This window comes from Vanacampus margaritifer, chromosome 2, assembly GCF_051991255.1.
Source record: "Vanacampus margaritifer isolate UIUO_Vmar chromosome 2, RoL_Vmar_1.0, whole genome shotgun sequence".
NCBI lineage: Eukaryota > Metazoa > Chordata > Actinopteri > Syngnathiformes > Syngnathidae > Vanacampus > Vanacampus margaritifer.
This window is the reverse complement of record NC_135433.1, coordinates 43,976,888-44,002,366: the sequence shown is the minus strand read 5'-3', so window position 1 is coordinate 44,002,366 and position 25,479 is coordinate 43,976,888. Positions and strand designations below refer to the sequence as shown.

Below are 25,479 nucleotides of genomic sequence, written 5' to 3'. Positions count from 1 at the left end.
CACACGCCTCGGGCACTGTTTCAGACTTGATTGCAAGGAGGGAAAGAGTAAGAAAAAAGAACTTAAGTGCGACCAAGTCATTCTCTTCATAGCAGAAGCCATTCAACAAGTTGACTGAGTGGAGCAGTTGTGTTTGATAGTGTTAAAAAAAAAAAAGACGAAGAAGAAGAAAATCAAAGCAGCAGCAATCTATATAATTATCATCAAGTGCTGTTTTTTTTCTCCCCTGCCTGGCAAAAAGAAACACTCCATCCACTTGCCGCAGGCAACGTTACATCAAAACTAATCATAACGATTAACATCAGCTGCTGTGAGACGCCAGGCTCTTTTAAATTCACGGAAAAGAAACAGATTTCTCCATTTGATTGTGTAAAACATAAAAAAGAAAGAAGGGGAAAAGCAAGGGTTGAGTGTTACCCCCTCCCCCCTCCCTTTTTTCTCTTTTTTTTTTCTTTTTCTTTTTTACACTGGGAGGCACAGAGACATGAGCTAATTGTATCCTGATCTTTGCCTCGAGGGCTTAAAGAGCCCCGGAGCAACTATTCTCTCCATTTTCTACTGTCTACCTTAGCCAAGCTATTGCATTTCTCGCTGGCGGTGGCAAGAGAAGAGGCAAACGCGGAAGAATTTGTTTCTTTAAAGCAGAATTTCAAAAAGAGCTTCTTTACTCCAGCAGGTAAGCGCAGATTTCTTCTCGCTTTGGACCGGGGGGCGTCGTGGAGAAGGGGGGGCTCAGCAGCTTTTACGCATGTGCCGGCGCACTTTGCGAACCACGTTTAACCACTTCCTGGTTTTTACGCACGCTTTCGGGCTTTATTAACATCGAATCCGAGCCTTCTACATGAGCGCGGCGCTGGCGTGTGTCATATTGTTGCGTAAAACGTCCAGTTTGGGTCAGAAAACATCCCACCCCACCACCCCCGCCAAAAAAGCGCGTGCCGATGCTCCCAGTCAACGCGTCCTCGACGTCCTCAACTAAACTTGCGCTCAATTGTCTCGAAAGCCTTCTCAACACCATTTCAAAGCGGTTTTGGGGGCTTCAAGAACGCAATGCTACTTCCTGGCTGGCCCACAGCCTCTATTTGAAAGACGCCATTGTGGAGTCATTACGCCCCAGGCACTTTCCCCCTTCATTCTCTTCCGAAGAAGACATGATGTACCTTTTTTTAAAAACGTAGAATCAAGTGATAATTCCACAAATAATAACCAAAACATGTATTTATGCTTTCCATCTCCTCTTTGACGACGCCTCGCCACTTGTGTCGTGCGTAAAAATGGTCCTGTTATGATGCAGCTAAACAAGTCTGGACTCCTTCTTAATGTAAAACACCCAACCCAAACATTATACGACAGTACTCCCTCAAACTAATGAAATGGTAATTAAAAATATTTTAAATACGCGTGTATGTTCAAACCCCCTATAATGTGAATTGGATTTGGAATGGGAGGCGTTTAAATAGAAATGCTGTGTGACATCGGTGGTGGCCACTTGATGGTGCTGTTAGAAAACTACACAGCATCTTTGCAGTCTCTGTGGCATCTCAGTCAAGTTGTGAACAAATGCATTGAGATTGCTCTTAAAGGGCCAGCTTGCTGAAACTCAAAACCGAGCCTAAACTGCACGTAGCAGAATGTAAGTCTCGTAGCGTTATTGAACATAACATACTAAAACGTAATGTAACATAGCATATCATAATTTAAAATATCACAATTTAAAATATTACAATAGCCTTTTTGCTGAAAACACACACCATACGTTAGCATACCCAAAGCTAACATGACATATAATGCCACACTACTATATCAAACCATAATATATTAAAACAAACTATATCCTATATATTACAGTATAACTAGGGTAAACAGATTTTAAAAAATTAAAAAATATATATAAAAACTTGAACACTTCAATTTAGCTGAAAATCAAACATACAATAAATCCTCACAGGAACTATTTACAACATATTTAATCACTAGTGAATCTGGTGGTTGTGTTATTGCTTTAGCTAATGCTAAATGCTATCTTGGTTGACAGTTCAACAGTGCTAAACAAGACAATGCACTCACCATTATCCAAACTTTTTTGCTTGCTCCCGGCAGCTTTTGGAAGCTGGCTGTGATGTCGACATCGCGCCAGTCAAGCTTTGTAACATTGGAAAGATGCGACCAGTTCAACATGCTTTCTGTCTGACCGGCGACCACAGCATTATGCTAGTAGGACTAAATTTCCCATGATTCTTAGACACGAGAGCAGGAAGTAGTTTGACTTCCGGTATGATGAAAGCACACATGTGATTATTAGTGTTGTACGGTGACAGTGAAATCAACTCACTTCACAATAATCAGCAGTTTGACAAATAGTGAACATTTCGTCAAACAAAGAGGTTGTTTAATGCAAACATCACATGGCTAAACACAGAAAGCAGGTGAGCTGTGAGATACTCACCAGCATACAAACATGTGATAATTTACATAGGCCTACATAAGTTACAAAATTGAAGCGGGTCATATTGAAACATTTAATTTATCACATTAAAATGTGAAATTTACCATGTTAAAATGGGAAATTCATCATCTTTATATTTATTGTTTATATAGTGAACATTTTTCCCTGGTTTGCTGCAATACATTTCCGTACATACTGTATCATACCAGACCATAAAATGTAACAAAATTTAAATTGGCCTATAGACCACACCTCCACTTTTTTAAAAAAATGTTGATTAAATAGTTTTTCTCGCGCTGCATGTTTAAGAGGTTTCCCTCCTCCAACACACCTGAATCGAATAATCAAGATCCATACCAGTCCTATTCAAGCCTTTGAATCAGCTGTGTTGGAGGAGGGAAACCACTAAAACATGCAGGACTGCGGCCTTCAAAGGTATGCCTTCATTAACCTCTGTCTTGACATTTTTAATTGACTCTGTCTGAGAGTTATTAAAGGGGAAGTCAACCCCCCCCCCCCCCACACACACACACATTTTTTTGTGTGTGACAATAATGTGTTCTATGCAGCCCCACTAGTCTAAATATGGTATTCTGGTTAATATTGAGTTAATGGAACATGAGTTAAGTAGCAAAATCCAGCCATTTTTATTCATCTCAGGGGGCGACTATTGTACTACTTGCTGTCGACTGAAGTCAACATCAGTGTTGCTCAAGTCTCGGGTAACAACCAATCACAGCGCAGCTTCACAAAACAGGTGAGATCTGATTGGTCATTGCCTGACCCCTGAGCAACTTTGATGTCATCTTCAGTTGACAGTGGTAAAATGGCCTGAGATGGATAAAAATGGCTGGATTTTGCTTCATAACTCATATTCCAAAAATGTAATATTAATCAGAATGTGACACTAGTGAGGTCACATAGAAAATATTATTGTCAAGAAATGTTTAAGGTTGACTTCCACTTTAATTTAACACTAACTTTATTATTGTGCTTTGCAGTGGTGTAGAACTGCCCTGCATCAAATTGAGTATCTGTTTCTCATATTTGAGTTGCGTTATACGTTTGAAATGTGACAAACATGCCTCAGTGTGATGCAGTGCAGATTCTTAACCACATCACACACAAAAAGTTTGATGGCAACAATTTAGTAGCAGAACAGTAAACAACATGTATTCGGTTGTTGTTTTTGACTTAAGCGAGCTCAACGTGTGCAGTTCGTCGTCTGTGCCGTGTGGACATTTGAGACAAAATGGCCACGGGGCAACAAAGCAGAGGCAACCCATCCAGATTATGTAAATACCAGTCTGCCTCAGTTTCCACAGAATGTTGATGCTCTGATCTGAAATGCTAATTGAAACATGGAAAAGCAGCGTGATGTTGATCCCGCACTCGTTGCGGCAGACAGAAAGTCAACGCTGTGCAGTTTGCCCCTTTCAGGACAACATGATGGAACATAACAGGAGGCCTGGTGTGGCTTTTCGGTTTGAATGCACTGGTTCTGGTTTTGATTTGTTTCATTAACTGAAGCAACGTGATTCCGCAAGCGGGATAAACAAGCACATTTTGACAAATATGTTTTCAAAGAAGTTCTGGAAACTTTTAGTGTACAAACGGTATGTTTCATTCACCGACCTCGATGAAGTCCTACAAATTCAGAAGACTTTAATAGTAGGAGCAAAGTTGTTGCCTTACCATCGGGAAATTCTGCATTAAGTCACGCTGCTCCTCGAGTTTCACGCTCTTGTGATAAAATATTTAGGAAATAGAAAGCAGCTTCTACCATGAAAAGCAAGTAGAACATTTTGGAACCACACCAAAAGTAATCGTTAAATGTTTAATTAAAGTAAAAAATCAGTTGAGCACTTTTCTGAAATTGAAATTCACCACAAAGATGATCAATCATTTGATAAATTATTTACGGATTATTTGTTCATCGCTAAGGAGAGCATTGTGAATATTGCGCAACAAATGGGTGTCACCTTGCCCCACGGGGATAAATAGCGTTTACTGAATCTGAAACCTTCAGGCTTTTCTCATGGTATACTACAAGTATATACAGAAAGAAAGGAAGCTCAATTCAACACCAATTCAAACACTTTAATAGGCAACCTTTCTTCTTATTTCGACTATACCAGTGTTAGGAGTGCTGCTTTAACATGTATTCTGATACAATTACTAGTTACTGCTTAAAAGAAATATAGTCAGTAACATAATCTATCAATTTTCTAAGTACCATAATATTGAAGTACATGTAATGCAACAAGTTGTGCAATTACTTTTGGATCACTCACTCATACAATGATGATTTTTTAATTATTATTATTACCAAATACCAATGACAAGTTCAGCCACTTTCATATTGGTAATATGATGTTTAAATAGTAAAATAAATAAATAAAGTAAAGTTGTGGGTGATTTGTGACAGGAGTTCACAAATGAGCAGCAAATGGTGCAGCGGTTAGGCTAACCAGCTAGCTTGCAGTTAGCTCCTTTGTAGGTCACTTGTAGGAATCTGGACAACTTTTGACGGCTCAGGCTCACGCTTTTCTTTGTAAAAGTTATTTAAAATGAATAAGTCCTGCTGTGATTACAGTCCAAACAGCCATTTACTATACTTCTTTACCGCCGTGTCGTTTTTTTTGAAAATGATTGCTTTTAGGAAGCCGAACACAGCACGTTCCCAACGTCACCGACCTCAATTTCAAGTCTTTTCGCCCAAACCAGTTGGGTGTTGTAGTACCAAGAGTGACCTGTGGGAGAAAGCACAGTGTCACAGGGCATTCAATCTGTTAGAAAATAAAAAGAAGAATAAAAAGTTGTAGTAGCTGAAGAAGCAGAAGAAGGTAGGCTAACTGTTATCTTATCTGCTAACTACATTTCGGTATTAACTTTCCTTGCCATTTTAACAGTAGTGCTTTTTCTGATTTGGATTTGAAAGCTCAACTTTGTTCAATTATTGGTATGCGTGCTGGAATGTTCTTACAAATTTATTAGCGAATCATGTGACACTTCAATGTGAGGTGGACATCGGTGCATGTAACGCACACACATGCTTGCGTGTACCTGCACCGACCCAACAGCACATTGCGCCGCATTTCTACTTGCGTCCGCCCACCTGGCATCCACTTCCCTTTCTTGCCTGCTATTTTCCATAATGCCTCACAGATTTTACACTCAATCCACCTTTGCGATGACAAGGCTTTGAGGAAATCCAATTCCACCGAGCTGTTTTCAGAACTTAACTCTCCACGGGCACACTCCTTCCTCTCTCCAACTCGCGCACACACGCAGGCAGCATCATCCCCACAAATTAGTCAGGGAACAAATTACCTGCATTCTGAGTGTGATCCCACGCACTTTGCCGGCTGCCTTACACAGGTCGCCTTTTGAAGAGCAGCCATGTGATTTCTCTCTCCCTCTCTCATTTGCCCTGCAGCTCCCCTCTGCCTTCTGCGAGGGATCCTGGAGTTGAATTTTAAAACTATGCATGGCTGCCGCCTGCCTGCTTATCAGCGCGTGCACAAATGGCATGCAAATCAGACCGGGATCACACAGCACATTGCGGGCCCGCACTCAAAGGCAAGCTTAATTGCTAATTGGGTAGTCTTAGGTGTGAAACTCACACTGCCAGCACGACTCGCCAGTGTTCATGTTTTAAGGCCACTGCTTGAACTAATTAATTTCAATCGGAGTGTTATTAAAATTGGTGTTACCCTCCTCGCGCTTCGCCACCCCTCTGAATTTTTGGTACGACGGACCAGGAGACTTATGAATTGGGCTGAACAATTAATCCACTTCAAATTGACATTGCTATGTAATAGAGTGCAATTCTCAAATAGTAAAGGCTGCAATTTGGTGGGGGGAAAAAACGAGCTCTGTAATCTGATTTATGATGACATGTGACTGACTTATGTTTACGCCACACTCGTATGGTAGAATTTTGTGAAGTTCTCAAAGTGAATGCTTAAAAGACTACAAGTGTTTAGTAAGTACAACTCAACTACTAAACTTTGAGTTGAGTTGTACAGTTGTAACAGTGCCTAAGGGCTTATCTTGCGAACGTCACATTACCATACCCAGAAAACAAGTGAGCCGTGATTACCTGAGTCCTTAGGCCAGAGGTCACCAACTACGATGCTCGAGAGCCCCTATCCAGCATGTTTTAGATCAGTGGTTCTCAACCGCAGTCCTCGAGTACCCCTATCCAGCCTGTTTTCCATGTCTCCCACAGCCAACACAGGTTTTTCAAACAATCAGCTAATCAGCAAGCTCTGCAAGAAGCCTGATAACGATCCTCAGCTGTGTTGGCTTGGGGAGACATGGAAAACAGGCTCGATAGGGGTACTCGAGGACCAGGATTGAGAACCAGTGTTTTAGAGTTTTCCCTCCTCCAACACTCCTGATTCAAATGATCAGCTCTGCAGAAACTCGATAATGATCCTGATCATTTGAATCATGTGTGTTGGAGGAGGGAATGACCTAAAACATGCAGTATACAGGACCTTGAGGATCGGACAAAACATGTCATGGATAAACCTAGTTCTTTGTCACTGCTGTTGTTATTTACAAAACACAATATTCTACTTCACCGCCATAATCCACCCCCCCAAAAATTACCCCCCCCCCCAATATTGTGAGTTTTTTTGTATAGCCAACCTACCCAAAATAATGTGATCATTATCGTATCGTGAGGTTCATATTGTGATACTTATCGTATTGTGAAGTTTGGATATTGTTACATCCCTGCTATACGGTAAATAAAAAAGCTGTTTGAATAGAAATCTGTGATCAGTTATCGGTTTATTCTAACTTGTTGATTGTTTATCGGCCAATAATTCCTGATTGTGTAAAGCCTCTGGGTCGACTGAAATTAACTGCCTCTAAGATCCGCCGGAACTATGTTTGGGCCGTCCATGTTTTATAAATGGATTATTTTTTTTGGGTGGGGGTGGGGGGGACGCGCACGCAGTATTGGAATGGCGGCTGTGATCGGATCTTTATTTCTTCTGTTAGTGCATCTAGTGGCCAAATGGCAGATGTTAATTGTCTGCTTATAAACGATTACTGTCTTAGCACTTAGTGTGTGTTTTATTAAAGACAAAACAGCAGATTGAGCTTCCCCATAACACAGAAAAGGAAGTTCTGAACGTCCTAAAAAGCACTTGGGCTGTAATTATCGTTCCAAAATATAACCTGCTATTCGGTTTTAGGTGTTCATCACTTAACCAGTAGAGGACAGTCATCCACTAAACATGGCTAGAAGAAGACAGGAACGGAAAGTTATTGTATTGACCTCATGTAGCTAACAGCTAGCTCTACCCCTGTTTGCGCATGGAATAATGTTGAAGCATTGTCTCTGACTTTTAAGACACTATTTCATGTGTATATAATGATGTATGTGTGAACTAAATGGAAGTTAGTGTTTGTTTACCTGAAGTGGTAATTGCTAGTACACTAGCGCTAATTGTGATTGCTAATGTTTAGTGTAGGCTAATACCCTTGTTTGCGTATGTTGAAGCATTGTCTGTAAGCGATTTTTAAGACACTATTAAATGTATGATGTAGATATGTGTGTGTGTGTATAAACTAAATGGTATAGTGTTTGTTTACCATAACTGGTAATTGCTAGCGCACTAATGCTTGTTGTGATTGCTAACCGTTTAGCATAGGCTATTTTTTGTGTGTGTGATTAATGGATTTATATATATTAATTTATTTATTATTATTATTATTATTATTTAAACTGGGGGGATGGGGTATTGTTGAGGTTCTTGCGTGCGTGTGTGTGTGCGCGTAGTGGATCACCATCATGAGGAGGAGCAGGGGGGGGGGAAAGGGGCACAGGTCAGCCATACAAGAAGGTGGGTGTGTGGGTGTGTTTGGGGTGTGGGTGGGTGGGTGTTGGTGGGGGGATCAGACCCGTTTTAGTAAAAAGGAAGGGGCAAAAAAAAGCGAGTACAGAAAGAGGATTGGTTTGCCCGTGAAAATGCGACACTCGTACCTGCTGCCGCTGGAAGAGCGACAGCCTAGAACAGCCGCGGGCGCTGCGATGCTAATGTTGTCGGGGGCTTTGACTTCTCCCAGCCATTGCGAGCGAGCTGCTCTGCCTGACAGCCACGCTCTCCCCACGCCTGCTCCTCGTCGTCTTCTACCACACAAAAAACAACACAACCGAGGAACCGAGACAACAAATCAAACCTCGTGACAGCACCCAAAAAAAAATGGACGAGACGGATATCATGGACCTGACGCATCAGAAGGCGAGGAAGCGGCCGCGGCCAATCACCTCCGCGGACGAGGCGGCGGTGCACGCTCCGCTCAAACGAACGCCGATGCGGGCGGCGGAGTGCCGGGAGACGTCGCTCATGTACGCCGTGCGCGGAGAGCCGGTGCCCGCCGCCTCGCTCAAACAGAATGACCACTCTTTGACCTCCTCGCCCACCAGCGTCATGCCGGCACAGGTAAATAATTGCTGCATTTTCGGGAGGGAGGCACTGGTAATCATAGTTTCGCTTGTTTTTTGGGGGTGGGGGGATTTTACGCATGACGCATATGGTTTGTTTTTGGGGGATCCATCTAAAAAGCTTTATGATCAACTTTTTGTGGTCCTATTCTGTGTGCTGCCGCTAATGGTGTTTTTAGGTTAAGAGGAGGCAGTCTTATTAGCACCCCCCCCCCCCCTTACAAAACATTAATTTACTTTTTGGCCTGCAGGGGTTGAGTGCTTGTGGATACTGGCAACATTCAGGTCAAGGTCGAGCTGGCAACTTATTTCATTGTCTTATTTTGTGCGCTTCAATGACTGTCAAGCGTGGTTAGCATGCCAGACTCTCATTTAAGAGGTTCTGGGTTCGAATCTTGGCTCAGGGGTTTTTCCTTGAATAAATAGAAACTATACTCAAGTCAATGTGAACTCATTGTATGTAACAATAAAGGCATACTTTTGTTTGTGGTTAGTAGTTTTGCCTCACACCGAGGAGGTTTTGGGTTCGAATTGCGACTCAGGATTTTACGTGATTCAAGAGATACCATTTAATCATGTAGCAAAAAGTAGAGGGCACGGTGAGGAAGTTGGCAGTAAGTCTGCTTCATGTTTGAGAGGTTCCAGGTTCGAATCTCGGGTCAGGCCTTCCTGTGTTAACGATGCAGGATTATAGACATGTAGTCATCAATGGCATTGCATAAAGCAAAATGTACATCTTAAAAAAGAATACTTGTCACGGGCAGCATGATTCTCTTGTGGTTTGAACGTCTGCCTCACAGCTATAAAGGTTCTGGGTTTGAATCTCCTACCTGTTTGCATAGAAAATACGTGAATGTGAACGGCAGTGAAAATTGTCAGCATCATTTTCAGCACAGTACCCAAGTGGTTAGCATGTCAGCCTCACACTTCTGAGGTTCTGGGTTTGAATCTCAGTTCAGGCCTTCCCGTGTGGAGTTTGCTCTTTCTCCTCATGCTTTTGTGGATTTTCTCTAAGTACTCCAGCTTGCTCCTACATTCCCAAAACGTGCATGTTTGGTTGATTGAAGACTCTAAATCATCCATAGGTGCGAATATGAACATGAGTGATTGTCTGTCTATATGTGTACGTATATTTACCCGGCTAGGACAAGCTCCTGCGCTACAGAAAATGGATGACTATGAACGGCAACTGGATTGTGTGTTCGCAGGACAATCGCTCCAGCATGTCCCGGCCCATGATCACACGCTCGCCGGTGTCCCCCTTGAGCAACCAGGGCATACCCACGCCGGCGCAGCTCACCAAGTCCAACGCCCCGGTGCACATCGACGTGGGCGGACACATGTACACCAGCAGCCTGGCCACACTCACCAAATTCCCTGAATCACGGTTAGTTCAACAGTCTTGTGTATCGGGAGGCAAAATGGATGCTGAACTGCTTGACCGCCACCAGCTGAGGCGCTGTTTGTTCACGCTCAACTGGTTTTCGGTCGAAAGGATGACATGACATTGTATGGAGACAGGAGCTCAGAACATTCAGAAAAAATAGTCCCATTACATTAGAAATGATATGATGAACAACGTTTTAATTGTCAAGTTGGAATTTAGAGTTTATGAATGTTCTGAAGTTGAATAATAAGGGATGGGCGAATATCGATACTGGCCTTATTTTAAGGTATTGTGTACTAGTGAAGGCTGCCGATACCAACAACAATACTTTTGGGGGGGGGGTATGACCTCGCATAAGTAGCCCTCAGCAGTAGTTGGTACTACACTGCAATTTTGTTGTTGTTATTGTGTTAAATTAATTTGATAAAGTGTGTCAAAAGTGCTAGCGATATCAGTGAGTACTCAAAAAGTAAATAGTCTGAGAAAAAGTGGTATCGGGCATTCCTGGTAGTAATTAGGGCCCGACTGATTAATCGACCAGCCGATTGAGTTGGGCGATATTAGGTTTTTAAAAAAAAAATAATAATAGCTTTAAAAATATATATATATTACAACATAAGACAAAGATAGTGAAATTCAAACGCATAAATAAATAAATGAGAGTGGAAAAAAATGCTCTCAGTTGTAAAAGTTAAACAACAGTTAAGGAACAAATGCTTTTAAAAACGATCAAATGTCTGCCTGCAATTCATATCTTTATTCGTGTACGCTTTAAGGGACCAAAAAAGTTATTTTATTATAATATATTCATTTTTTAAATTTCGTATATTTATTTTAATTAATTGGTTATCGGAATTTTATTCTGCCAAATATCAGAATCAGCCTTAAAAAAAAATCCATTTCAGTAGGGTCTTAGTATCAGTAAATCTTTATTCCATTATTAAAGTTAGCTATGGGAAGTTGAGCTATACATTTACATTTGGGCAAGTATTCCATGTTGTGTTTATTCTGCGTCGTATAAAGTTGACGGAAACAGGAGTTCAGAACAAAGAAATAACTCGTGTTAATTTCTCCCCATTTGGCCAAATGACCATCCTCAGTTTCTTGAAATTTAATTGAACTCTCAATGTTTCTCATTCTGTCTTGTTTACTGTCTAATGTCCCCAACTTCTGTTTGTATTCAAGTTTCCCTGCAGCCAAGCCCTCCATTTTGATTCCATTGCTTCAAGACACGATTAATCAACAATTAATTCCACACATCTGATAGAATTCAAATATTTGTATTATTTATCAATTATTGTTTATCTCTGTTTTCACTAGCTCGGGGTTGATTCTTGTGGCATTTTTTACATGTAGTTTGGGCATATGTGCATGTGTCCCATCAGTGCCATATTTACAGTATGTCACTTGAAATGTCCATGGAAATGCAGCCCCAAAACGCACACTCGGACCTGCAGTGTAAATCCGCACTAAGATGTTGAGCGCCGCATGCAGGGTGCAGACAAAGACAACGTGCTTATTTGGACAGATGCCACAGCAGCAGTAAAAAAAGGCCAAAGGGCACGGGGCCATCTGGAGGCTGTGAGATCGCTGTGGGCGCCGCGCCCGAGGGCAAGTGACACCCGGCCTCGGGCAAAGCGCGACCAGCTGGCCCTGACCTCTCATGATGTCTTTCTTTTGCTTCATTATTTCACTACTACTACTACTTCTTGCCTCTGCACTTTATAGTGAACGTTATGCATTAAAGGCGACATCGTATGTGTATTTTTTCAGCATTTAAAATTGTCCCCAGGTGTTTTAATAAGCTTTTGCCCAAATACTCCAAGAATTAAAAATATAGCATACTTAAAACATTTCATATTTCTAGTCTTGCTGAAATGTACGTCATTCAAGTTAGCAACTGCATACTGCAATTGCCAGTCTGTTTTTTGTTACCATAATTTTTTTATTTTTTTTATAGGTTTTTGTTACCATGACAACCAATGAAGTACCCTGAGTCTTGACACCAGACTGTCTTCTTCTCGTTGTATCAAACCTCTTACTGTAGGAAAATAAATGCAATTTTGCATGAGGAGGCAACGATTAGTCAGGCACATGAGCTGCTTAGCGAAAGCTAACACTGTTAGCCTAATGCTAACTCTATGTGTAACCAACTAAACTCAATGCAGCGCTGATTTTATTTTGACTTGTTTTGTGTAAATAACAGTGTAGTCTGGTGGTTGCTTGAAAGTGGGTTTGGATCTTCACCCACACAGTAAATTCTGTAGTGTAAATTTGACTCTATTTAGATAGGGACCAAATAGACTAAATTTTAGACTAAACTAAGATTTACACTAGGAAGAGAGTAAAATAAAATAAAAAGGAAATAAATAAATAAAACTCACTCAAGGGTTAAGGTTCAAACTCACTAACTTCAGCTTGGGAGACTGCTACACTATACCTGAGCTATGCCCCTCCTACTGTTTGCTTTTTTAAAATATAAATATCGTTTTTGGTCTGTTTGGAGGAAGATTCCATGCAATCATGGAATCAGCTGCAGCTGACATGAGCGATATACTAGCAGAAGGCAGGAGCTGCGTGGCTCCGGGAGTAGATCGGCTGTCTCCCAAGCTGAAGGTTGTGAGTTTGTTCCTATGTTGAGTCATTTTTATTTATTTATTTTTCCCATTCATTTTACTCTCTTCCAAGTGTGTATATTACTCTAAAACTGAATCTATTTGGTCCCTATCTAAATGGAGTCAAATTGACAACTAAAGTTTCTACAAAATGTATTAAACTGGAAATGATTTTTGAAAAATGAATCTTATAGTTATGTTAGTAACAACCAAATAAATAATATAGAGCAAACGACATTACAGTCGGGGTTCCTTTTAGGTTAACTTGCTAAAAGATGCCACTTTAGTTTTTATTTGAAATTAAAACGACGTGAAAGTTTAACATTTCAGTTGTTCTGAAAGTTTTTCACTTTTTAAGACCTACTCATGAACCTGGGAGATCCCTGAACTTGTTGGCATTTTAAAACAAAGATGTCTATTATCTAAAGAAAAGTTCATCAATAAGACATTTCAACAAAATGTTGAATGTGTATTTTTCCAATATTTTTTCCCCTTTTACTAAAAATGAAGATGGGCTTCAAATATTGGTTATCTGCCACGTTGTCTACTAATAACCGGTATCAGCCCTGGGAAGAAAAAAAGAAGATCCGTGGGCCGGCACTCCAGAGACCCAAGCATTTGTCTCCAAATGATTTCAAGTCGATTTCCCACCGCTTTACATGCCATCATAACCTCATGCAAAACTAAATGGTCTGTTTGCGTTTGAGATGCTGACACTCTTCCAACATGTCTCCTGACCTGGCACAGAATCGGCCGCCTCTTTGATGGCACCGAGCCCATAGTGCTGGACAGCCTGAAGCAGCACTACTTCATTGACAGGGACGGACACATGTTCCGCTACATCCTCAACTTCCTCAGGACTTCCAAGCTGCTCATCCCGGACGACTTCAAAGTAAGCCCGCAGAACATCTCGTCAGCCACGCACACAATGTGGTTCCGATACCGTGTTTGAATTCCCGCAAAGATCGGGGGTCTTCCCGGCAAGGGTCGCACTAGGCAAAAGATGAAAATAGCAGAGGAAGAAAACAAACAATTTGTCATTGTTTGATACATGAATGAAGTCTGTGTGCAAGAGGGTGAATTACACTACATGTGACCCATTAGTATTCCTACCATTTAACTCTTGTGTACAGTTCAGTCAGTAATTACGTGATTTGGCCCACATTCAGGTCAAGGTCGAGCTGGCAACTTATTTCATTGTCTTATTTTGTGCACTTCAATGACTGTCAAGCGTGGTTAGCATGCCAGACTCTCATTTAAGAGGTTCTGGGTTCCAATCTTGGCTCAGGGGTTTTTCCTTGAATAAATAGAAACTATACTCAAGTCAATGTGAACTCATTGTATGTAACAATAAAGGCATACTTTTGTTTGTGGTTAGTAGTTTTGCCTCACACCGAGGAGGTTTTGGGTTCGAATTGGGACTCAGGATTTTACGTGATTCAAGAGATACCATTTAATCATGTAGCAAAAAGTAGAGGGCACGGTGAGGAAGTTGGCAGTAAGTCTGCTTCATGTTTGAGAGGTTCCGGGTTCGAATCTCGGGTCAGGCCTTCCTGTGTTAACGATGCAGGATTATAGACATGTAGTCATCAATGGCATTGCATAAAGCAAAATGTACATCTTAAAAAGGAATACTTGTCACGGGCAGCATGATTCTCTTGTGGTTTGAACGTCTGCCTCACAGCTATAAAGGTTCTGGGTTTGAATCTCCTACCTGTTTGCATAGAAAATACGTGAATGTGAACGGCAGTGAAAATTGTCAGCATCATTTTGGGAGAAAGCAAAGACGCACATCATCTGATAGATTATCCACACTGAGGCTCCATCGGTGGAAAGTATGTCAGCTAAAATAAGCAGAGACAAAAGACAGGCCCAAGTCGAGAAGCAACTCAAATGTGCTGCCTTCAAGGCCCAGCGGCGCTCTCGCCTCCATGCCACCCTATAAACATTTGTCTTGTAATACATTGTATATTATTAATTGGTACATTACAATATTATTATTGACGGGAAAATGAAGCTTCATGAAGCACTTGTGAGAATTTTTGACTCCCCTAGATGGTGCTTTTGATTTAAATATAAAGGCTAAGGAGGCAAAGGAAATTGATTACATTTCCACTGCATTATTCACCCAAGAGTGCCATCTAGAGGAGTCAAAAAAGATCACAAGTTTTCCCATCACTAAAGATTATAGTCTTTGAATTGTAATGTCACACTGCTTAAGCAATACTTTCAGTAAAACGACTCAGGAATTCTAAAGTAGGATTTTTGCATTTACAGTGATTCACCTATTCGCAGATACTCAATATATATATATATATATATATATATATTTAAATTTGTGTGAGAAATTCTCTCTTTCTCTCTCTCTCTTTCTAATATGATTATAATGGGTGGCAATTATGCACAGATTTTCATTATTCATCATTTGACGGACTTAAAAAAGACAGCAGTGCCAAAACCAAAATGAACTTAAGCCAAAATAAAACCGGATTTTAAATTATTTAATCCTTTTTTTAAATTGATTAGCCTACTTTTCATTGAACTTTTTCCACAAGGTCGAAAATGAAAAATTTCACAAAAGTTGAACAATCTAACATTTGATTAAAATATATATTTTTAAAAGAACTGAAAATGTTTTCATTAAAGAGACGGACGGGGATGAGCGAGTACTGATACCAGGTATCGGTATTGGGCTGATACCCGGACTTATTTCAAGGTATCGGTACTCAGGCCAGTATCGACCGCTCTCTTTTGGTCGTTTTATGATCATCCATCCATTTTCCAAACCGCTTATCCTTACTAGGGTTGTTTGTGATCAGGAGCTAGAAATTTGAACTTAGAAGAATATAATTTTAATCGAAAATGCTACATTGGGATATACTGTATAGGTCGTTCTTTAAAATTTTCTGTTTTTTGATTTTTGAGAAAAGTACTAGTGGTATTGGTGCTTGGTATTGGTGAGTTGAGTACTCGTACTGGTATCAGTCTTGAAATAAAGTGGTATCGAACATGACTAAAAAACAAATAAATAAATGTTTAAAAAAAAATATTGGCCCGATGATAAAGTAAAATGAAATACGTAGGGCTGTGCAATAAATCCAATTAATTAATTAATCGTCATTTTGAAAATCGAATCGTTGAAAATTTGCCAAATCATGACATCAAATGTTGTCTTCTGGATTATTAAAAGCTATTGTTCTTATGTTCTGTTACATCCAATTGTTATTGTGAGTTGTAATTTTGCACAAGTGGCAGAATGCTGAATGGCATGAACAGTGACAGGAAAGCCATCTGTATTGCTTTGTCAAAGATTGCACAGTTCAAGCTTGATAAATAAATACAGCCAGCTATTCATCCTGTTGACCCGAGTTGACGTTAAAAACAACAATCACTCACTTGTCCCACCCCAGGACTATAGCCTTCTGTACGAGGAGGCCAGATACTTCCAGCTGCAGCCCATGCTGTCCGAGCTGGAGCACTGGCGCCAGGACCAGGAGCTGAGCCGGGTGTCGCGCCCCTGCGAGTGCGTGGTGGTGCGCGTGGCGCCCGACCTGGGCGAGAGGATCACGCTGAGCGGCGACAAGGCGCTGATCGAGGACGTCTTTCGCGAGATCGGCGACGCCATGTGCAACTCTGTCAACGCCGGCTGGAACCACGACTCCACGCACGTCATCCGTTTCCCGCTCAACGGATATTGCCACCTCAACTCCGTCCAGGTAAGGCGGCGTAATTGTTGTTTTTACGTGACTATTTTGTATTCGTGGTCTAGACGTGTTCTTACGTGATTGGTTTGTGATAGACTATGGCGCCTTCAGACTCGGGCCCTAACATATATACTGTATAATATACACACATCTACTGTACCTACATACAGTATACTTGTGTATCTTATCTTAAGATTGCCCTATAAGTAGAGTTGTCAAAATGAATTGACAATTAATCGATTGTTAGTTAAATAAATTAATCGACAACTATTTTAATAATCGAGTAATTGTTTTCGAGCCATTTTTTATTTAAAATTGTCCAAATCCTTTGATTTCAGCAAATCAACAGTAATTGGTCACTGATTTCTGTAGTCCTTCATGAAACAAGACTAATTATCTTCTGTGTTTAATCAAAATAAGACATTGGAAAACGACGCAGTACAAAATCAATGCCCCCTTTTTTTTTTTTTTAAATCACTATACTAATAAAAAGTATTAAATAAACACCAATCACTGGTTAATAAACAGTAATCAGGAGGGACAAAGAACCTTTTGTAATACACATTAATGCAAAATGAATCCGATAAGTCGATTCTAAAATGATTCTGTCGTGACAGCACTACCTATAAGATGATCCTTTGGTCTGCGATGTGAAGAATGGATTTGTCCCGATAACGGGATCCTAAATGAGTCGGGCCGACAAAACATATTCAAAATGTACAACCAACATAACATGCGCCGAAACATATTCGGCAATAGCAGGCATTGACGGCCGCCAACATCCAACGATTACAATTTGTTGTTTGTCGACACACCTGTTTACTAGTTTTGGTCATGTGACATTACCTAACTGAGCCATGATTGGTCGTTACCTGAGCCCTGAGGAAACGTGAAGTCATTTTCAGTCGACAGCAAGTAGAAATATGTGATTTTTCTAGGTATTCATTTTAGATGAAAAATAATTAAGTTATGAAATTAATTACAGAGAAAATGTTAACTTCTTACTGCTGAAAACGGTTCAATGAGTCAACCATCCCTTTGAGCAGTGGATATTTCAAGACAAATGGTACATCAACACATGAAAAGAGACAACATAACACACAGACATATATCATAAGTCATATTTGAACATTACAAAATTACATTTGATTTATTTTTTTATTGATACTGTTTAAAAACGAATTGGGCAATTCAGGCTAGTGGTGTGTTGTTTTTTTTTATCCTCTGCGAATCTCATCAGTCACTTATAGTAGTGGTGAAAGTCTTCTCCATTTATGCCATCATGACGGATTTGTACTAACCCCTAGTGGCCATTCCACACACCAGAAGGAGTTGCAATGAATTAATCATGATTAACTAACTCTTTAAATCCTTTATATTCAATTAATTATGTTATTAAAAACAGACTTGGCAAAACTCAAGGACAAATGATCACCACGGGGCATAAGAAAGGCAACGGATGTATGCAAAATTTTAATAGAGCACCGACTTTTGACCTCTGGTGCAACTAATTAATCAGTATAGACCACAGGTGTGATGCAGGAGACTCCGCCCACCAATTACCACCAACTGTGTAGACACAATCAACACTGCAGAACAGGCAGGCAGAGATCAAGGAACAGGACTATTACAGCAAAAATGCTTCGATTTGAGATGTTTCAACAAAGGTGATGATGTTAAGCATCAATAATATCCTATTTGTGTGAATTACATTTTTCACACGTCACACAAGTCATCAAAAATGTTCCAGAAAGCATCAATTTACTGTAGCTTGAACTTCTCAATGTTTCTTTTTGAGTATCCTGCTACTTGAAAATGTGAATGACTTGGAAATGACGATTATCTACGTATGTGAATTTTAGGAACGTGAGATCATTAAAATGTGAGGAGGATGAGCACGTAGTTGGATCAGTAGTTGCGCACTTTAGAAAATCAGGCTACTGAAATGCTGTTGAGCAATTTTAATTGTTAGCAAGTAGCTTTGTATTGATGAAAGCACGCCTGCCTCTCACAGTTGTTAGGTACGGGGTTTGAATCTCATCCCCAGCATTCCTGTGTAGCGTTTGCATGCTATGTGGGTTTTCTTTAGGTTTTCTTCATATTTACAAAAGCATTTGTTAGTTTGCAGTAATTCCCAAACTGGGGTTGAGGGACCGCCCAGGGTCCAAGAGTCAGAGCTTGGGGCCCTGCAAAATAATTTGTAAAAAAAATGATTAGCATATAATTTGAAAATGTGCATATCGTCGCAGTCCTGTGAAAAACACTTATGTCATTTTTTTAAAAACATTTTTGGGATGAAACTGAACGCAGACATGAAAATTATTATTATTCTTTTTTTAAATGGACATAAGTGTTTTTCACAGGACAGCAACAATATCTATAGATATGGTATAGAACAATCAAAATAAAACATTTACCCTCCCAACATTTGCTTTAGGCGAGGTAAAAGGTGTGAAATAATTGTGGCACATCATCACACAAATATGATGCCCTAATGTGAATAAAGTTTTGATAAGTTCACATATAGTTACTATTCCTAATTCTTTTGAGAACAATTGGTGTGTGTGTTTTTTTAGACAATAAAGCAAAGTCACATGTTGTCTTGTCATAAACTTTGACTTTAATATTGTATTACTGTCAGGTTCAGTCAGCCTAGAACATTTAATAAACAACAGACAAGGAAGGAAGACAAGAGATTTACATTATTTTTGCTCGTGAGGAGAACGGACAGAGATGTGCACAGATTACAATCTCTTACCCGTTTTGAGGCACACTCCGCCGAGTCCTCTCTTTTTAATAGGATTTTCCCTAGTTACACAGATGTTGCTGCTCTAAATGGGAGGGGGTAACACAGCAGCACCTATCATGGATATTAGTCATTGTGCAGATTATAATACGTGTCTTTCCTCTGCACGGAAGGTTTCAACAGTCAAAAGTTCAACAGTTCATCTGCAAAGTGTTTCAGCCGCCATCTTGTGATAAGGCACAGTTCCTGTCCTGCAGCTGCAGGAGCATCCTTCCCACGGGACTCTGCTCTCCTCACAGATAACTCCAACTCGTATGATTCAAACAAGTTTATACCACTGAATACTGTAAGAGTAAATATGAGATAACTTATGTACATTTAGTCAACAATTACAACTTTAAAAAAAATACAAATTTATTCTTGTACAATGGCAACTTTTTTTCTTGAAACTATAAAAACTTTATTCTTGTAAATTTATGTGCATTTAGTGGTACACATGGTAGTTAGGTTTAATTAGTGCTACAATTAAGAGGGGGGCCCTAGGAAAAAGTGTTCCCATGTAAGCGGTCCTTCAACCCAAGAAGTTTGGGAACCCCAATATTGAAAACTCTTAATTGCCCATAGGGGTGAGTGATAGTGTAAATTGTCTAGATGTGCCCTGCAATAGTCTGGCGACCAGTCCAGGGTGTACCCCACATTCTGCCCAAAGTCAGCTGGGATAGGCTCCAGCTCACCCGTGACCCTAATGAGGACAAGCGCTGTGAAAAATGGACGGACGGATGGATGGATGGCTTTTGCGGAGGCCTGCATGACACTGAGTAGTCAGTCTGTTGGGAAAAAAAAAAAAAGCTTTTCAGCTTCTTAAGTTCTCAGTTCTCGTCTTATGCATTATTGAAGGAGTGGAGGCATATTTGAATAGATGTGGCATTGATCTGGACAGTCTGAAAAACACCAACAAAAAAACAACAAAACCGCCTCTGAAGTGAGTGCAAGAGAGAAACTGAGCATGCTCCCTGGCAGCTTGTCCCCAGGCGGGGCCCATAATCCTGTTTGGTTATTAAAGCACGCCGGCGGTGGATGCTGTATCTGCGGCTAATGGAGGCAGGGAGAGATGCGGGGGGTGCGGGGTATGGAGAAGGGAAGGAGGGCGGGGGCTGCCAGCAGTATGGGGGACCTTTGTAGTTTCTGCAGAGGCTTGGGCCTGGGGGCTAGGGGGAGAAATGGGGAAAAGTGGGGGGTTGAGCAGCCCACATTGAGCCAAGTGCTGGAGAGAAAGCCACACTGCTCCCTGGGGCCTCTTCGATGGAATGTGATCCTACAGGCCCAAGGACACGTCTGTGGATGTCTGCGAGGCGGCTAGCTCACAAACACGTATGCAGACCGACACAAACACACAACCAACATCAACACACGACACAATAACGGACGTGAATGCGAGACAGAGACTCGGTGAACGTCTCGTATGAAATTCCAGTCGGTTTTTGTCTTGAAAGTACCCTCAAAAACAACACAAGGCATCATTGGATACCACGGGGGGTAAACTGTGGCGTTATCCAGGATTCAGAGTCAGTTATTAATGGCAGTGAATTGTTTTGTCGAACATCTTAGTAAATAGCCGGGATGGGCATAACAATCAATAATAATAATAATAATGCTAATAAAAATAATAAAAACTTTATTTGTATAGCGCCTTACAAAAAAACTTTTACAAAGTGCTTTGACAATCCCTCCCCAAAAAAGATCCAGATCATAACATGCAAACAACTATAAAAGAAAATAGGTAAATCCTTACATACGCACATAAACACATAAGAAGTAGGAATCAACAACAACAAATCCTGTCAAAATGGATTCAGTATGAGCTGGTTTGCAGTCGATGTGACCATGACATGAGCTACAGGAAGTTGAGCTACATTCATGCTATGCTAACTCCTCCAGGCAGCATTTTAGAGATCCAGACGTGACGTGACTGATCCCTCCATTCATTTCTTTACGCCGCCATGCTGGCATGATAGTAGCGATTTCGGCAGGCAAAGGATTGACATTGGTGAGCAGCGAATCAACTTTAAAGGGTTACTCATTGTGCTTCTGCCAAAAACCACGTCATCGTCGAGCAAATTCCAATTGGATTAAAATGGTAAATGGAGTGCACTATGTAGTTAGTGTATGTAGCGCTTTATTTTCATCATATGTTTGCAAAGCCATTTACACTAACTTATTCCATGTATCGGAGTGTTGAGGTTTTCCTTTTTAGTTTAAAATAATTTATATAGCGCCGTACTCTGGCTGACAGCATACTGGATGTTTTTTTGTGTGTCTATTTGGTCCCAACCTAGCTTAGCACTAAGCTAGTTTGTCTCCCAGGTCCTATCATTTGTTGCTAGGACAGCATTAGCCAGCCAACAAACTTCCGAGCATCCACTCCAATGTAGCGGGTACATGGCTTTGACGAATTTACACTCCCCACGTAGCTACATCAGCGTTTGTTCTCAATTATACAGTATCTATCCTGCCAAAATGGCGTCGTTTACATTTGGCTCAGTGCATTGTGGGATGTCACATTGCAACATTTTTGCCGTAACAAATGCAACATGGAGTTGAATCTAATTCCATTGGAACGAAAGGGCACGGTGTCCTGATGGTTAGCACGTCTGCCTCACAGTTCTGAGGTTCAGGGTTTGAATCTCAGGCCCTTCTATGTAGTTTAATTTTATCAGTCATTTTTAAATTTAGTCTTAGTTTTAGTCCAGTTTCAATCACGCTTGTTAGTTTTTATCATAGTCAACCTCACCCCGTTTTTATTTAGTCAACTTGTTGTCGACTATAAATCTAGCATTTTAATCTTAATTGTAGGCCACGAAAACAATTTCATTCATCTAGTTTTAGTCCCCCAAAAAACTGTCAACATTTCAGTCTAGATTTAGTCAGGACAATCATTTTACCCCTGTATATTTTCTTGTCAGTGTTTAATGTTGAACATTTCGGTTCTAAAAGTATTTCCTCATCTTTTTGATGAAAAACAACTTCACACACAATTACAGTGACTACTATGGCTCCATTCTACAAGCTAGTAAATTAGCTAGCATTAGTTAATGGTCGGATTAACATTATTGTTGGAACATTATAGCCATTGTATTAGTGTTACATTATACCTAAAATTACTTCTTTTTTAAACTTTTCCCGTGAATCCATCTCCTGTCTGTCCCATGTGTTTGTGCATGTTGCACTTGTTAGCTGAAGATTTGAAAGGGGGTGTGTCACAGTGACAGATAAGCAGAGACAGGATTTGACAAAATCATATCATTTTCATCTCGTCTTTGTTCATGAACTAAAATGCCCATAAAGTTTATTCCAGTTTTTATTAAGTGAATTACATTTTCGTCTCATTTTCATTAGTCGATGAAAATGCATACTAATTTAGTCTCAATTCTTGTTTGTTTTTTTATAGTTTTTTTTTATTTATAGGGTTTTAGTCTAGTTTTCGTCGGGTGAAAAATGTGTGTTGACGATTTCAGTTTTCGTTAACGAAATTAACACTACTTCTAATGTGAGGTCACGTGGGTTTTCTTCATGTAGACTAGCTTCATTGAGGATGCAAAATTGTTTTAAAAAAAATTTTGTGGCCTGCAATTGTCTGGCCAGCCACCAGTCCATCTATTTTGCAGCCACAATTGGCTCAGCTCCCCTGCGATGGTGCACTTGTACTTTTCTCATCCAACCTCGCATACGATGCAAATAAAAAAGCAGCCCACGCCTTTTCTGTCTGACTCAATTAATTTCTGAAATCCCTCGCCTCCTTTCAGGTTCTGGAGCGCCTGCATCAGCGAGGCTTCGAGATCACCGGCTCCTGCGGGGGAGGCGTGGACTCGTCCCAATTCAGCGAATATGTTCTGCGGCGGGAACTGAGGAGGACGGCTCAGCGAGGAGGACCCAATTCCAATAGGATAAAGCAAGAGCAGCTAGACTAGAGACTCTGCCGGACTTTTCCGTCTTCTGGACTCTTCTTCACGTTTTCTTCACTTGTTTTAATTTCTTGTTGATGTTTTGTTTTCTTATAAAAATCATCTAGAGAATAAATTAAAAAAAAGAGGTGCATCTGCCGTGGGAAGATTTGCGATGTTTGAATTAGAGATTGCAAGGACATTTGTGATTGTCTACCCCCATAAAACACAATTGAGAAAGATTTATATATGTTGTATCCCTAAATAAAGTTTGTTTTAAAACTTTGAGCCTACATTAGGTTGAATATGATTTGAAATCCTGGCGGGTGGCATCTCTGCCCCGCAGATGAGAGGTTCCGGGATACAATCTTAGCTCAGACCCTCCAGTGTGGAGTTTGCATGTTCTCACAAAGCTAATTGAAGATGCTAAATAGTCCACAGGTGTGAATGGTTGATGGTCAGACTGCTTTGGTTCATTTAAGATTCAAAATTGTCTACGGTGCGAATGTGAGTGAATGGTTATTTCACTACAGTGGACTTCCGAGGGGGGTTAGGGACCAGGCCGCCCTGTGAATACCGAAAATTCACACATAATTGACGTCCATTGAAATGCATTGGGGGAAAAGAATCTTCAAAAATAAAAAACACTGATAAATATTCAATATGTGTTTTCCGCAAAAAACTGGCCGTGGGAATGCGGAAAATTAAATGATTTTGAATCCTATTCCTACGCCATGAATTTTATTGCATTCCCAATTGCCCGTAGAGGTGATCACCTGACTGGTGCGATGGCTTAGTGTGTGTGATTACGACTCGCTGTATAAAGGTCACTGGTGCGTTGCTTATGGTGCGGAATGTCGCAGTTGTCACCAACAGTTAGCTTCACTGACGCGTCTTTTTCACACGAAATATTGTGATACCAATGAAGTGTTTTGTACTTTAATAGTTTTTTAATTGCATAAAGATATACACAAATTGAAAGACCATGCTAACTATTTAATTAAGGAATCATCATCTTCTACCACTTAAGGCCATCATGTGAATAAAAAAAAACAGATCGTATCCTGATTGTCAATGTTTTCATTGTTTATGTGTTTGTGTTTTTAATTGACATATTTAAGCAAATGACTGAATTGAAATTTTTCCACTTTAAAATGAAATTATATCCATTTGTAGCACATATTGATATAAAGTTGGATTTTTTTTTTCTAAGACGAATGACCGACCTACGCTCCCGAGTTTGGATTAAAAGAGGAATGTAGAAAAAAAATCAGGAAATAAATGTCAACTCAAGTTGTCTTGGTGTTTGGCTTTCTGCTTTCTATGGAACTTTTGTACTTTTCAATGTGATCGGTATTTTCCGCCATGTTGGAAATTGAGATCAAGATCTCAACTCATGCTCATTCGAGTTGGTTCATTTTGTTCCCCTGTATGAACAGTAATCAGTTAATATCAGATATGTTATTAATTGTCCAGTCTCCCTCAATGTGCTAATGTTCTATTTCCCAGTGTGAGTACTCCCTTGAGGTAAGGAATACATGGCAACTGCATTTTAGACAATTAAAATGTACAAAACATGACATTACATGATCGCTAATCTTGATACAAGTACAGTGTACAATATCTTCATGTGCTTTCGTTTGTCAGTCTTAACACCAGAGAGGCAAAACCAACATCACCCAGGCACAAACGTGCTACCTTGGAGGATTCACGCTGGTGCACCATTGGCTGCACGGAGGCCTTCTTTACTTAGTTGCGATGAACAGAGCCGACTTCTCCACGCGAGTCCTGTCAGCTGCGCTTCCACACAATCCCCGCGGGGCCCCCGAAAAAATCCAAAGTGAAATCTCACACAGAGTCCTGTCATCTTGTCTTCATCCCTCATGGCAGAATCGCTACTTTCTGTGGCTATCTGCCGCTTGATGCTATGCTACGTCTCCCTTTCAGGCCTCTTGTGCCCCAGATTCCCCCTTTTTTTTCCCTTTTTTTTTTTTTTTTTTAGTTTGAGTCTCATTCTCCAAGGCTGCAGGTGCACTAGTTTCGCTTTCATTTCCAACTCACTGGATAGTAGCTACTGTGCAGGTACTGTATCAAACACAGTGGATACCTGTTCACCACAGCTCACCTACTATGTAAACAATAACATTAAATTCACACATTTGATGACAAATGGA

At 40.5% G+C, this 25,479-nt stretch overlaps 1 protein-coding gene across 3 annotated transcripts; it reads left to right on the top strand.

Annotated features, from left to right (window-relative positions):
* The first annotated feature begins 405 nt into the window (after positions 1 to 405).
* kctd1 (potassium channel tetramerization domain containing 1) lies at positions 406 to 24,603 on the top strand. Of its 3 annotated transcripts, XM_077558253.1 has the most exons (6): positions 406 to 676; positions 8,534 to 8,910; positions 10,121 to 10,299; positions 13,662 to 13,806; positions 16,325 to 16,630; positions 23,168 to 24,603. In XM_077558253.1, exons 2-6 carry the CDS (start codon positions 8,671 to 8,673, stop codon positions 23,330 to 23,332), a joined length of 1,035 nt encoding a protein of 344 aa, XP_077414379.1. In that variant the 5' UTR covers positions 406 to 676; positions 8,534 to 8,670; the 3' UTR covers positions 23,333 to 24,603. The 3 variants fall into 3 exon arrangements, with proteins under 3 accessions (XP_077414379.1, XP_077414381.1, XP_077414378.1); XM_077558255.1 differs by lacking the exon at positions 8,534 to 8,910 and having other exon boundaries at positions 411 to 676; XM_077558252.1 differs by lacking the exon at positions 406 to 676 and having other exon boundaries at positions 8,376 to 8,910.
* Positions 24,604 to 25,479: the final 876 nt, after the last annotated feature.

What these genes read in the sequence shown, in the direction of transcription:
- kctd1 (XM_077558253.1), top strand. Translation starts at nt 8,671, where the DNA reads ATGGACGAGACGGATATCATGGACCTGACGCATCAGAAGGCGAGGAAG. An exon ending in TCATCCCGGACGACTTCAAA is followed by an intron (nt 13,807 to 16,324) that starts GTAAGCCCGCAG and finishes GTCCCACCCCAG; the next exon opens with GACTATAGCCTTCTGTACGA. An exon ending in GCCACCTCAACTCCGTCCAG is followed by an intron (nt 16,631 to 23,167) that starts GTAAGGCGGCGT and finishes GCCTCCTTTCAG; the next exon opens with GTTCTGGAGCGCCTGCATCA.